This window comes from Mus caroli, chromosome X (assembly GCF_900094665.2).
Source record: "Mus caroli chromosome X, CAROLI_EIJ_v1.1, whole genome shotgun sequence".
In the NCBI taxonomy this organism is placed as follows: Eukaryota; Metazoa; Chordata; class Mammalia; order Rodentia; family Muridae; genus Mus; species Mus caroli.
In genome coordinates, this window is record NC_034589.1 from 35,415,578 (window position 1) to 35,429,752 (window position 14,175).

At 33.5% G+C, this 14,175-nt stretch overlaps 1 protein-coding gene across 9 annotated transcripts in view; it reads left to right on the top strand.

Moving 5' to 3' along the window:
- Positions 1–10,121, top strand: part of Stag2 (stromal antigen 2) — a 131,785-nt gene extending 121,664 nt beyond the window's left edge. For all 9 annotated transcript variants that reach the window (XM_021152924.2, XM_021152923.2, XM_029473472.1 and 6 more), the window contains 3 exons: positions 2,393–2,519; positions 4,218–4,295; positions 8,122–10,121. In XM_021152924.2, the coding sequence (XP_021008583.1) occupies positions 2,393–2,519; positions 4,218–4,295; positions 8,122–8,145 (229 nt within the window). In that variant the 3' untranslated portion in view covers positions 8,146–10,121. The remainder of the gene's footprint in view (positions 1–2,392; positions 2,520–4,217; positions 4,296–8,121) is intronic.
- The last annotated feature ends 4,054 nt before the right edge of the window (positions 10,122–14,175 follow it).

The window sequence follows — 14,175 nt, forward strand, 5'->3', positions numbered from 1 at the left end:
GCCTGCTGGATAAAGTTCAGTTTCTTTACTTAGTTCATGGCATGCAAGATCTTTCAAAATATGCCCCCTGACTCCATTTTAGTAAATCTCGTTTCATTACCTGAATACTAGTAAATCCATGGTGAAAACAGGCTCAAGTGTCACCGTAAGTGAAAGTGTAATCTTCTGTGATTCTATAACCCTGTATATTTGCATTTCTTACAGTGTTTGCCATACTGTATTGTAATTATTTGTGTATTCCAGTTTTGTTCATTTCTCTAGACTGTGAGCTCCTCACGGGCAAGGATCTCATTGTTAAGAGCTTGATACATAGAAAGCACTCAAGCAAATGTTCATGGAATGAGGAAATGTTCAGTGCTGAAAAATTGTTCTTACTTTGTTTTTACTGGATTCTGTATGGGAACTTGATAAATATTTCAGAAATCCTAATTAGCTGTGACTCTAAATGAAATTGCTGACAAGTAGACTTGAAATCATGCCTTATACACATGGCAAAATGTTATTTTAATTATTTTAAGTTTGAAAGCATTGTAACAATGTATTTTTTAAACCTTGGGATAGTGATTGTTACCTCTCTTAAAATTTATATTTTGTTTTACATTGTTGACTTTAAATAAGAACTCACATTTTTCTTAAATGATCATTCACCTCATGAATGGTGGCATATAAATATTCACACTAGTCCTCTCTGTAGTGGTGTTAAGAAACTTTATTCACTAAGTATGTGCCGTTACAGCTTGTCTCCTGTGGTCGCCTATACCAGTACTTGGCTTTATCTTGTTTCTCTTGCCAGATTTTCCTTATTTTGCATTTTATTTCACGCTTGACCTACAGCCAATTTCTTAGCTTCCAGTTAAACGCCATCCAAATAGTTCCAAATTTTACCATATAATTATTTGGTTTATATTTGACTTCTTAAAACTTGATTCCGGTGTTGAAGATCTTTGATGTCTAGAATGTCTCATTATTCAGTACTGTTTTCATTTTTCTTATTGTTTGCAATTTGGATTGGTTCTTGATTATGCACAGTCTCCTCCAGACAACTAAAAAGGATTGCCTGAGATAAACAACTATCACCAGAGGACTCTTTTGGTAGTTATACCATAAATGGTTGATTGCCTGAAACTTTAAAATGCTTTTGCTTTATCAATCTTCTTTCATTAATGATACCTACCCTGTACTAAAATAACTTATGAACTATATTTTCTTCCATAGTTTATATCACATATGCCATCAGTGTAATGTAAAGGAATTACAGAATGGGTTTCTGGTTTTTGATTATATGATCTTCAGAACACACAGATTGCCTTTACTTTTATTTCCACAAAAATGTAATAAAATTGTCTTTTATTATTCAGAACTATTATGCCTGGCATTATCATATCTGTTCAGAATCCTGGATCAGATATTGTGATCTACCATAGTATTGTATACATTGAAAATATTTAATTAAATAACTTAGATTTTGGTGAGTTGTTTTGGGGATCTATGGGATCTTTGCAAAAGAAAAGACGGTAATGTCAGCCAAACTGGAAAGCAAGAAGTCACATGCAAATCACCTTTGGGCTGCCTACTTTATGCTGATCTGGGCTAATTTGTGAACTTAGTTTATTTTCCTTGTGATTATGTGAAAAAAACACGGCTTTGACCTTGATGTTATTTTTCACTTTTATATAGTTTTGTGGCTTTGAGTTTCAGCTTTTAAGCACTAAGTGTTAATTTTTATATGAGGCAAAATTAATTATTTTAGTATACTCTGAGAGCATTTGATGCATGTATTGTAATATGTACCGTTTTGTCAGGTTTCTCTGTTCTCCCATAGTATATTGTAAGCTCCTTGAGGGCAAGAATAGTGTTTTCCTCACAGTTTTCATCCATAGGATACTGTAGAAGCCTGTCATGCTGTAGGTCTCTTGTGAAGGTGTGAGTGACTGTATGGCTGGTGCACACATTTGTCACTGAATGAATGGGTTACTAATGATTAACATTATCATTAGGTAAAGCCAGTATATATGCATTCAGAAAATGTCATTTCTTTGGTCTGTTTATGTTTATTAATTTGTACCCTGCCTACTTTCAAAAAAGGATTTGAGGTATCTGCTGTGTTCACATGTGGAAATTTGTTGTTGATCATTGTATATGGCATATCAGAATTATCAAACTAAATGTATCTAAGTAATATAGAATAAACATAAATCTTTAGCATTTTAAAACAAGTGAACATTGGGATTTTGAACACCATCGATGACATGATCAGTGCCTAATCATTCTCCCTGACCTTTAATTCCATCATTTTCCATTATACTCGAATATACAAAGCTACATACTTGCTGCCTGTATATTAATAGTCATGCCTTGGTTCAGATCTTTACCTTGTTTTATATTTCTCTAGTCGGCGTGGTACAAGCCTAATGGAAGATGATGAAGAGCCAATTGTTGAAGATGTTATGATGTCCTCAGAAGGAAGGATTGAGGATCTTAATGAGGGAATGGACTTTGACACCATGGATATAGACTTGGTAAGAAACATCCAGAAGTAATATTTTTTTCCTGTCTAAATTCTTTGAAAATAAAGTTTATATTTCTTAGAGAAAGGTTTTTTTTTTTTTTTTTTTTTAAACAAGTCATTTTAAAATCATTTTCAGGGATTTAAGTATACAAGAAGGGATTTTGGCATGTTTTGTCGAAGATGCTAGATCTTAGTTTGATGCTTCTGTATCACATAAGGAAAAAGATTATTTTTATATCCAACATATCTCTCTCCATTATATCTCTCACTCTCACTCTATTCTGGGTCAGTCACATGCCAAAGTATGTAGTTGAAGATTAAACTTAAGAGAAAGTTTAGGAAAGCTTGTAAAATGCTGATTACAAGTCCAAGGCATAGGAATATTGATTACATTCTTTTTTATAAAGAAAGGTAAACCGTCCGAATACACTGTAGTGAAACAGACTGAGCTTTAAATTGTCTCAGCTGGGCTGCTGGCTCATATTTTTAATCCTAGCACTTAAGAGGCAAAGGCCAGTGGAGGATCTGAGTTCAAGGCCACCTTGATTTACAGAGCAAATTCCAAGATAGCCAAGGCTACACAGAGCAACCCTGTCTCAAAAACAAACAAACAAACAAACAAACAAAAAAATATGTCTCAAGGTCTTGAGGCATATTATTAACTGATTGCAAGGTTGTGCAAAAATACAGTTTCTGAAGGCAAGAATTTTTTTTGCAATAATAAAAATTGTACATTTACATTTTAGTTTAATTTAGTAATATATAAAATTATGAAGAACTTTATCTTACTTAGACTATAAAAATCAAATAATAGTCAATATTTATATTCTCAAGTTTTTAAAAGTTGAGTATATTAAGTATCACATTAGTTTCTAAATTTTCATTGTCAAATATAGTTTTTTACATTATTGATAGAAACCTTTTCTTGAGGCAGTCTTTCATGTTGGATGTAAAGTAAAATTACTTGAATCTTGACAAGGTAAATATATAAAATATTTTTTCTTTGTTTTGTTTTGAAACAAGGTTTCTCTGTGTAGCCTTGCCTGGCCTTAAACTCAGAGGTCCATATGCCTCTGCCTCCAAAGTGCTGGGACTAAAGGTGTGTGTCCCCCAACCCCAACCAGCTTAGGGTTTTTTTTTTTTTTAATTTATTTATCATTAGGATTCATGCAGTATGCTCATACATATTTCATTTTAGCAACAATCTAATAGATTGAGATAATAGAAGATATTAAAGCTTAAAAACTCATCCAAGGAGAAGTCTTAAAATTGGTAAAGGTGAGCTTATAACAGGCCAAGTCCCTGTGGCTTTGGTATTTAGTGTACTGCTGGGTATTCTTGAAGGAAGAGCTCTATCTCTTCAGAGTCACGTCATAAGATGTCCTGCGAGAAAAATGATATTAGAAGATTGAGGTTTTTTAAAGTAAAGTGAAAAGTCTGTTTCTGTTTTACTACCTCTTCTACTAATGAATTTGTGTGTGTGTGTGTGTGTGTGTGTGTGTGTGTGTGTGTGTGTGTGTGTGCGTGCTTAAAAGCATTCTGTTTTGGGGGGAAGATGGGATGTTGGCAAGCAATGTTTGAAGTATTTTCAGGTATACTTGAGAAAATCACATAGACTTCTCAGAGAACTAATAACATTTGTATGAATATTTTTATTTACTAGCTGGTTTATGATTATCAAAAATCAACTTTCTCTCTTTTTTCTTAGCCACCATCAAAGAATAGAAGAGAGAGAACAGAACTGAAGCCTGATTTCTTTGATCCAGCTTCAATTATGGATGAATCAGTAGGTTTAATTTAAATATGCCCCAGGAATTTTAAATCAAAACTTTAGGCAATGACCTGATGCAGTAGTAATAGAAGGTTAAAAGTACTTTGAAATTCTTGACCAACTGGAATTTGAATGTTAAGCATTTCCTGTAGGTTTGGGTTGTCTGTTGAGGGATTTCAAATGAGGGAATGGCAAGAATCCTCTGGCATTTCTAGACAGGCAGAATAAATAGGGGAATAAATAATATGAAGCAACGGTAGAAACTGAAAACAACCGAGAATAGTAACACTAGTAACTGCTGCACTTTGGAAGTTGAGAGAGGGTCATGAGATGAGGCCAACTTTGACCACAGTCTCACAATCGAAAAAGAAATACCTCAAGGGTTTAATAATGAAGCGTGAGATGGAGAGATTTTTTTTTCTGACCTCTCCAGATAGCTATTTTATTCTATTTCTTCATACACACTTTCATTGTGATAATGACCACACTGGTATAGTGAGATAGATTGTCATATGTCCTTGTCCTTGATAAGCTTCAGTCCTTGAAGCACTGGTGATTTTATTTGAGTTCTGCCTAACATTATAATTATTTTATTTAGTTAATAATTGCATATTTTCCCATCTCATTTTCTGTGTAAACCCACTCACACTGCTTCCTCCCTATACCTAACTTGGGTAATTACTGCTCTATGTTCTGGGTAATGGCATCTTCTACTTACCCATTTCCTTGCCCTTTAGACAGCTCTAGGAAATGTTTTGACAAACCATATCATATAATACATTAATAACTGTTTATATAACATGAAAGCTTTACAGAGAATCTATTCACAGAACATCTAATTTATCTAGTGTGTGGTGCTAGGAATTGAAGATGGCTCTCATACAAACTAAGTCTTATCACAGAGCTATGTTGTAGCCCTTTGGGAGAGGTCCTTTTAAATTCATTCGTTTTCAATTTCTAATATGCAGTTGAGTCATCCAGAGATCTTTTAAAAATACCATACTTTTGAGTACATGGCTGGATTGCAAGAGGCAACCTAACCTACCCATAATTCTAAAGTTTAATTGTGTATTTAATTATGTGGTATTTAAATGTATTTAAAAGCATTAGAGCATTAATTTGATCACCGATACTGCCATATCTACTTAACTAAAACTTAAATAAGATCTTATTTGTTTGAGATGTGATTAGGAAGGTAAAATGAGAAACTATTGTTAAAATGTGGCAGCTAGAGCTTTCCATATTTTTAATGCATTTATCTAGTGCCATGACCTTAAATATTTGTTTTCTTCATGGCAAAATGACATTTGTCAGAGTCCTAAAAATAATGAAACACCTATAGAAACTGTTTCTCATGTAGAGAAAACATTAGCTTGATGATGTAAAAAGAAATAGATACCCTGTATTTATTACCACAACTTTATCACATCCTAATATATATTGGATATTGGGAGTAATTGACAGCCTTTTTGATTTGCTAATGTTTAAGATGCCTGTGCTAATAAAATAAGGAAATGAGCACATATTTATATATATATATATGTAATTTTATAGTATTACCACATGATGGCAGCAGTCACATAACTGAGTACTCAGTAATCTTTAATGATTTGGGTACCTTTAGAAGTCTTGGACTGTTAATTTTAAATTTCCATGACTTTCAAAAATATATATGTATTTCATAGTGTATCAAACATAAGAAACAGGATTAATAGAAGATATTGAATGCAAAAAATGTTGTCTTATAATAAAAACATATAATTAAATTATGATAAATTTGTCATAAACTATGATAAATTTGTCATCAAAATAGTAAAACTAGAATTTGAATCCCTAATGCCAGGTTCTCAGATTCTCTAATTCAAATTGAAGTAACTCAAAGCACTTAATATAGATGCATCCGGCTACCACTAAACAATTCCTATCTTTTAGGTTATGCTTTTTACATTTTCTAGGAATGGTAGTATATGAATTATGAACATATGTTTTTGGAGTTGTATACACATAGGGTTCTATTTTTAATAGTATAGTAAGTTTCACACCTAGAAACAACTGGTTTATCTCCTACGATATGGTCATTTCCTGTTGGTATTTCTATATGTTAGTATTTTTAAATACATGTTTGAGTGTTTATTAATGCTGACATCAAAAATAGGTCTAATGTGTTAACTAAGAAAACATTGGCATTAGTGTCACTTCAACTAGTGTCCCTTCAACATTGGCATTGGTGTCACTTCATTTTCACTTCAATTTCTCCAACTAGAGTTATCTGCAGCATAAAATTAGAAAAGTGCTTGGTGTACCACAGCTAATTTAATACTCAATGGGGAAGCTGGTTATAAGCCACTGTGTACAAAACAAATGAATGTCAGCTATTCAGGTGCTTCCTGATTAAGCACTATGTTTGAAAAATACCTGAGAGCATCTTAGTAGCATCCTCTACATTCAGAATTGACTAGTGTACTTGGTGAGCTGGCTCAGTGGTTAAGAGCACTTGCTGTTCTTCCAGAGCACTTCGGTTTCATTCCCAGCTCACTTGTAGTAGCCAATAACTGCATGTAACTCTAATTCCAGGGAACTTGACACCTTCCTTTGGTCTCCACAGACATAGCATTCATGTGATGTACATAGATACGTGCAGGCAAGATACTTAGACAAATATATTACCTTTTCATTAGTATTGGAACCCTACTTATTCAAGGTTATAAAGTATTTTGACTTGAAGAAACCTATAAACCTCATCTAGGCCACTTTAATGGAAACATAATAACTCCCCAACTCTGGACTCTTAACAGAGAAGCCAGTGGGACAAGGGATGAGAAGTGCAGGAGCTGTCATGATTGGAGAATGGGCGACTCCTTTTTGTTTCTGTTCCTGGAGAGTCCAAGCACCTTACTTGATAATTCACTACAATAGTACACAAATTTTACTTGTCATCCTTCAGATGACAACAATTCATGACCTTCTGACTTCTGTTGAAGGGAGAAGTTTGAGCCTTAGTGATCTCAGTCTGTTTCTTCTGGCTTTGCTAACCAGTCTTGCTCATTGTACAGTAAATGAGCCTAAAGTTTTGCTTAACTGCTCTAATAAGGGCTAGAATTTTAAATGAAACATTTAACATAATATATACAGACAAAGTTATGTGCTGCTTGAGTGAAAAAGGTAGAGCCATTTTGTTTTAGTGACAAGTTGTTATCAGATTTGCCAAGCAATCCTTTTCTAACTAGAATGTACAAGCAAAGCAACAGAATGACTCACGTTACTCAAAGTTCACCTTAGGTGCTTCTTAAAATATACACTTCTGTTCATTAACTGAGATCAAATTGTCTAGAGAAAGCTTTTTATTTTTTTATGTAGCTGCATTGTTCTTGAATTTTCAGTTTATTTACTTATTTGGTTGGTTGGTTGGGTTTTCATGTTCACATAGATGCTTATTTAAAAAACCACCCACTCAAAGGTACAAATGGCTAAGATCATGAGACTTTCTTAAATTCTTTCCATTGAACCAATTCTGGAAGGATATACTGGGAACTACATTTGTTGTTTATTCAACAAATATTCAGCTCAGTCTTTAGGGGGAATATATGTATGTATGTGTATATGTGTATATGCCAGAGTCCCTACTTTTAGTTATGTTTGTGAGTTCATTGATATCTTAATGAATACTGCTGTTATTTTATTATGGATTAATGATCATTTTACTTTTGTATTTATATGTTTGAAGAGATGTTTTCACAATAGTTTTATTAATATTTTAGCATAACAGTGATAAAGTATATTTATAGATTTTTATTAAGAAATGTGAATGACTAACGAGATTTTTTTTTCCCTCTCTCATTAGGTTCTTGGGGTGTCAATGTTTTAATACCAGTACACATTTAAATCTGTGGTGAAGTCATTTTCTAAGTGGAAGAGGAAATTTTAAAATAAAGTGTGGTAGATACAGTGAAATTCTGTACAGATTTTTCTCTAAGGAGAATATAACATGCTTATGCTTACCAAGATGAAGTGCATTGAGGGGCAGTTTTGTTTGCCTGAAAAAATAAAGGACAAGTAAACAATTTGATGATAAGCTACAGTTTTTCTTAGAATGTAAATATTTTATTTATGCGCTGTTAGTTGGCTTTTAAAGGAATTATTTCATGCTTTTTTAAAAAAAAATATAACAATCTGAAGAAGTATTTGGTACAGATAAGAATCTTCTCACATTTATTTACTGGTTGTACTAAATAATGATGACCTCTGCTGGATTTCTGTTTACATCCACGAAACAAAAGTTAAGGATGGATTTATTCCCTGACCCTGAAATTGTAGGATAGAATTGTTTTTAGCATTCTAAATTTAAATGCTTAAAACATCAATCAACAAAACTTTGTTTTAAATGTTGTAATTGTGGAAAAAAGTTAAACTTATAAGCAGAACTTTTACAATTTTTTCATCTAAAATGTATTTTAAGATATTTTTAAAATCCAAGAGCTTCTGTATACTTTTCAGAAATATCCAGATGCAGTGAACTGCCAGAAGGTAACCAGTCTTGAACATGCTTATCCCATAGCAGCCCTGAAAGTTTGCTTGTCCTTTAAGATAAAACTGTAACGTTGTGATATTCCTTCCAGTAGTGCCACTGTATTTTGTCTCCAAATAAAAGAAGCTTATTGTAGTATGTTTGCAGAAAATTTAAACAAAAATTATACAGCTTATTAGAGTGTGGGAATAGGGATCTAAATTTTAAATAAAATTATATATATATATAAATTGGTGCTGATTTTATAATTGCGCAGTTTGTTTAGTTTTTTCTTACTTTTAAATTCCAACTTAAAATTATGAGGTTTCAGAAATATATTGAAAGTTTAACAATGTTTAAAAATAGAAAAGCATGACTGTTCATGCTTTAAAATGATTTTTAAATTTGTATTTTATATTGTTTTATCTATCTGTCTTTGCAAGCAGTCTTCAGGTTAAAGATACTTCTAACAGGTTACAGTACATTTCCTCTGTATGTAAATTAGATGGGATAATAGAATTCATAACCCATAATATTCTTTGAAAGCTAAGCTTTAAACTTCATTTTATGTCCTTTCACAAGTGAATTAGTTTAAAACAGAAAGTGGCCACTTGCCATTTTGACATCAACTCATTTTGCGAGGCTTAGGCAGCTAGACATCGTTTAAAACAAAATATTAACTTATATTACATGTATATCTATCTTTTGTCAGTCATCTCTCAGTTCTTGAGGTATATTGTTTTAATCATTCCATGCCTTAATATGCTTGCAATACAAGAATATCTTCAGATGTGTGAATACCAAAAGGTTTCTGGTTTTTCGAGTCAGGAAATCAACAAGCATTGGGCTGTGGTAGCCAAAAAACCATAGGTTAAATGAACGACCACAACATACATTTGTTTTATTAATTCATGGTTAACAAATAAAACCAGACTTGTCTAACATACTTTCCATCAACAAACATTGTTATGTGCAAACATATTGCATATGTTCTTTCACACAGCACTGCATTTCCTAGAACTGCTGAGAGGACTGTATATATGATTTGAAACCTAGGTTGATTTTTGTTTTCTCCTCACTCTTGAAAGGAGTATTTCTTTGTGAAAGCAGTTCTTCCAGCTTTGTTTTGAACCAGCTAAACTGTTTTCTATATTACTCTAACCTGTTGTCCTCCACATTCTATTGTCCTAATTGTACTGTTTGCTGATTTGTATTTATGTCTTGAGACAGTAACTTTTTGAATAAAAATAAACCTACCGTGTGTTGTATGCTTTATCTCTTGTAATCAAAGGGGGAGGGTGGTTCTAAATGCTTTACAAATTATATTTATTAGCATACTCTAATGTGTTTGAGTGGGATCATTTATAGAACACATCACCAGTTTATATTTTTAATAAATCACATATATTTTTAAATGTGACTAAATCCCTAGTTGGGTTGTTTAAAATAGAAGCCTGTAGCTCTTACTGTTTTCATTTTCATCTGGTGTAGATTAAGCACACTTTGAACTGTCTACCTTGTTCATTTAGGATAGATTTAAATGCCAACTGTGTCCGATGTATGAAAAACGTTTTTCCATCACAATTCAATGTAAAAAACACAATCATTAAGTTTGAACTAAGTGCTAGGACAAAAAGCTAGCAAGGAGTCCTGATTTAAGGAAATCTATTTTGGGTAATGGGCTCATGATGTGTGAAAGCCAGCATTTAAAACATATTTATTACTGAAAATTGTGTCTTCTGTGTGATAAAATTTGCATTGCATGTTTTAAAAAGTTACCACTATTGATGTACGTTGTTCATTTTGATTGATTTGTAAATTGTGCAAGGAGTCTGTTGGTCATCAGTGGTTCTGAACTAAACTTACAGAATGATAGGCAATATTGCTGGCCATTGTTTTGAGTAGCTTACATGTAATGAATGACTCACAAACCTTCATGACATGAGACCTGTTATTATCCCAACTCCCTTATTTTCACAGATCACCAGGAAGTGAAGAAAAGGAGACACAGCAAAGTTAGCAAAGCTTATACGAAGATGAATGGGTAATCAGTGAGGGGCTGGTCTTCAGACCCAGACTGTCATGCTGTGCTATGACCTACAAACTGTTGAAATTGTGATATTGAGAAATGTGTTTGCAACCAGGTGTGCTGGCTCATGCCTACCTCTAATCCCAGCACTTCAGATGCTGAGGCAGGAGTAGCTACAAGAGTAGCCTGGCCTACATGGTAGGTTCCAGGCTAACCAAGACTATACAAAGACTACCCAAAGTTACAGAAAGGAAAAATGGCATAATATTCATTATGCTATGCTTCTTTAAGGATCTACTTGAATATAAAATTGAATGGTGTAGATAAACATTGATTGCAATATGCTATTCAGCTGGCTTCTGTAACATACAAGTTAGTCATGAGCTCTGAGCCATTGGAAAGTTACTAATAGTTTTAGAAGTTGGGATGTTGGAATAAAAAGGATAATTTAAAATAAATTTCTTCAATGCCCTTCCACAAAGGGAACCTAGAAAAAGTTCATAGAATAGGCCAACAAGACTGCTTAGCAGGTAAAAGGCCTTTACTGCCAAGCCCGATAACCTAGGTTTGATTTGAACTCACATGGTAGATAGAAACTGCTGTAAAGTTACCCTCTTCGTGAATACACATACTAAATAAAATTTGTAAGAACTCATATGGGTGGGCACTAGGTCAGATAGATTATTCTGGCAGTTGTAATGATTCAGCAAAATAAAACAGCCAAGCGTAAGGCATATTGATATGATTGATATAATAAATTTGATTAAGTATCCCTTCAGATCAACAAATCTTTTTTTTTACTATCCACTGCTGCCTGGGAGGACACCCAAAGACCAGAAAGATCGACTTTGTTTTTGACATTTGTTCCTAGGACATAGGATACAGATGTAACACTTTTACAAACTGGACCAAGTATGTTTTACAAAGTGCTAGGAGAGGCTCTCATAGTAGATTTGCTCAGGAGGCCTTTGTGGTTTTAGATTTTTTTTTTTTTTTAAAGGCAGGTAACTCTCTAACAATTTTCATTTTAAAAAAATCACACATAACAAAGTAGGAAAAATTTAATGGTGAACATATTTTGTACTTGGTATCAGTCCATATCCTCTCTATAAAGACTGTTTCTACTATTTCAAAGCAAATGGCAAACATGGGCATAGTTCTCCAAACTACTGTAGCCTATATATCTTTATGCACATAATACTTAATTTCTATCTGGCAAATTGTATGTGATAAATATGCAAACTAGGTTCATGTTTGCTGTTTGTAACAATTGCTTAAATAATTAACTCCCATCCTTATTAAAGATACTGAGCATCACTATCAACTCCAGACAGTTTCTTTATAGTCTTCAGCCAGTCTGCTCTTCCATCCTTTTATATAGGTAGCAACTTTTCAGTTTCTCTTCATCTAAATTAAACTTGACTGTCATAGAATGTCATGTAAGTGAAGTCATCCAGTGTTGTCTTTGTGTATAAAATTATTAGCTTGGGATATTTCTGAGAAGTTCATTCTGTTCTTGGGTTGGATTCCATTGTAAACATAAAGAACAGTTTATTAATTCACTAGATACATATACTTGTTTCTACCTTTTGCTAATTATGAACAAGAAAAGCTGCTATTTAAGTTGCATCTTTAAAATTAACAGGTGGGCCAAATATAATGAGAGTGAAATAACTAAGGCCTGGAATTTCAAGTCAAGGAGACAGCACACATGACCCCTATGTGTAAAACTTAATTGAAGGCAGGGGGCTAAGACAGGGGGAAAGTGCTCCCTACACAGTAACTTCTACATTTTAGAAATCAAAACATTCACAACTAAATTACTTGAACCTTACAGGTTTACACTATTCAAATTCTTTAAAAATATATCATGGTGAAGCATGCCCACGACTCAGGAGGCAAAAGGTTGCTTGCTCCCTGTGTCCTAGAACATCCTTGTCCACATCATATAGCTAATAATTTGGATGTCAGTTGCTTATTACATACATCTTGATGTTTTAGAGTGTTCATACATTGTGGAATTTGTGAGCCAAGCAGGGTTATTACTTTTGCTATGAGAATACTTAAAAATCTCTTGATGGTTTTTCAGTTAATACATATTGTTATTTAAATGGACAGCATATTATATTTGAAACAGATATTTAGCCTTTTCTTCAAACTGCTCCTCCCCAGCCTCTGGGAATCACTTCTTGGCATCTCTGAGCTTGATTAGTTTAGATTCTGCATTAAGGTGTGGTACTGTCTGTTCTGTGCCTGGGCCCATGTTGCTTGAGATAATGTCCTCCTATATGCTCTTAAAAGTAGCAGGAGTGATGAATCCTAATGGTGTAATTCTTTAGGGCCATCCACAACACATTCCATGGATTTACTAATGACTTAGTGATACCGAGCACTGACTAATATACTTCTCGGCCACTTGTGTGTCATTAAGCCTTTTGCCTATTTTTAAAATAAGGTTATTTGATTTTTCTGCTGTCTACTTCTATGAATTTCTTGTATATTTTGAACATTAAGGGCAATAATTTATGAATATTTTCTTACCTGAATTTTTTTAAAAAAATACGGCCCTATTCTTCCTTTCTGCTGTCTATCTCTATTTATGTAGAGGCTGAGTTTCTCTGTGTGGCCCTGGCTGTCCTGGCTTGAACATCAAAGATCCAATTTAAAGATGTGTGGTACCACTGCCAGTTTTATTTCTTAATGTTCTTCAAGCCATATGTCCAGACAGGTATCCTGGAGAATTTTCTTCTGTGGTTTTTGGTCTTTAAATTCTAATCAATTGTAAACTTACTTATTTAAAATTTAGTTAACTTTATTTTTTATGTGTATATAGGTGTTTTGCTGGCATGTGTGTGCACCAATGAGTCAAGAAGGAGGCATTGGATCCCCTAGGACAGGAGTTAGAGACACATGTGAGCTGCTGGGTGGGTACTAGGAATAGAACTGGGTGGGTTCTTTTAGAAAAGTGGTCAGAACTCTTGAGCCACTGAGACATCTCTCTGGCTTTGTTTATAAATTTATTTTTATATAGTGTATGAGTTTAGGGTTTAGTTTCATCTTCAGATGAATGAATATCCAGTCTTTCTAACACTGTTTACTAAAATGATTGTCCTTTCTCCATTGTGTATACTTGGATGTCAGCCATAAAAGTGTGCAGTTATTTCTGGCTCTCCATTCTGTTCCATTGGTGTTTGTGTCTGTTTTTATGCCTATATTATGTTATTTTGATTACTGAGGTTTTTAAAAATTAGCTAGTGGATACCTTCACCTTTACTTTTCCTTCCTTAAGATTGCACTGGCTATTTGGAGTCTCTTGTAATTCCATACAAATGTCAGAATTGCTTCATTCATTTCTGTAAAAA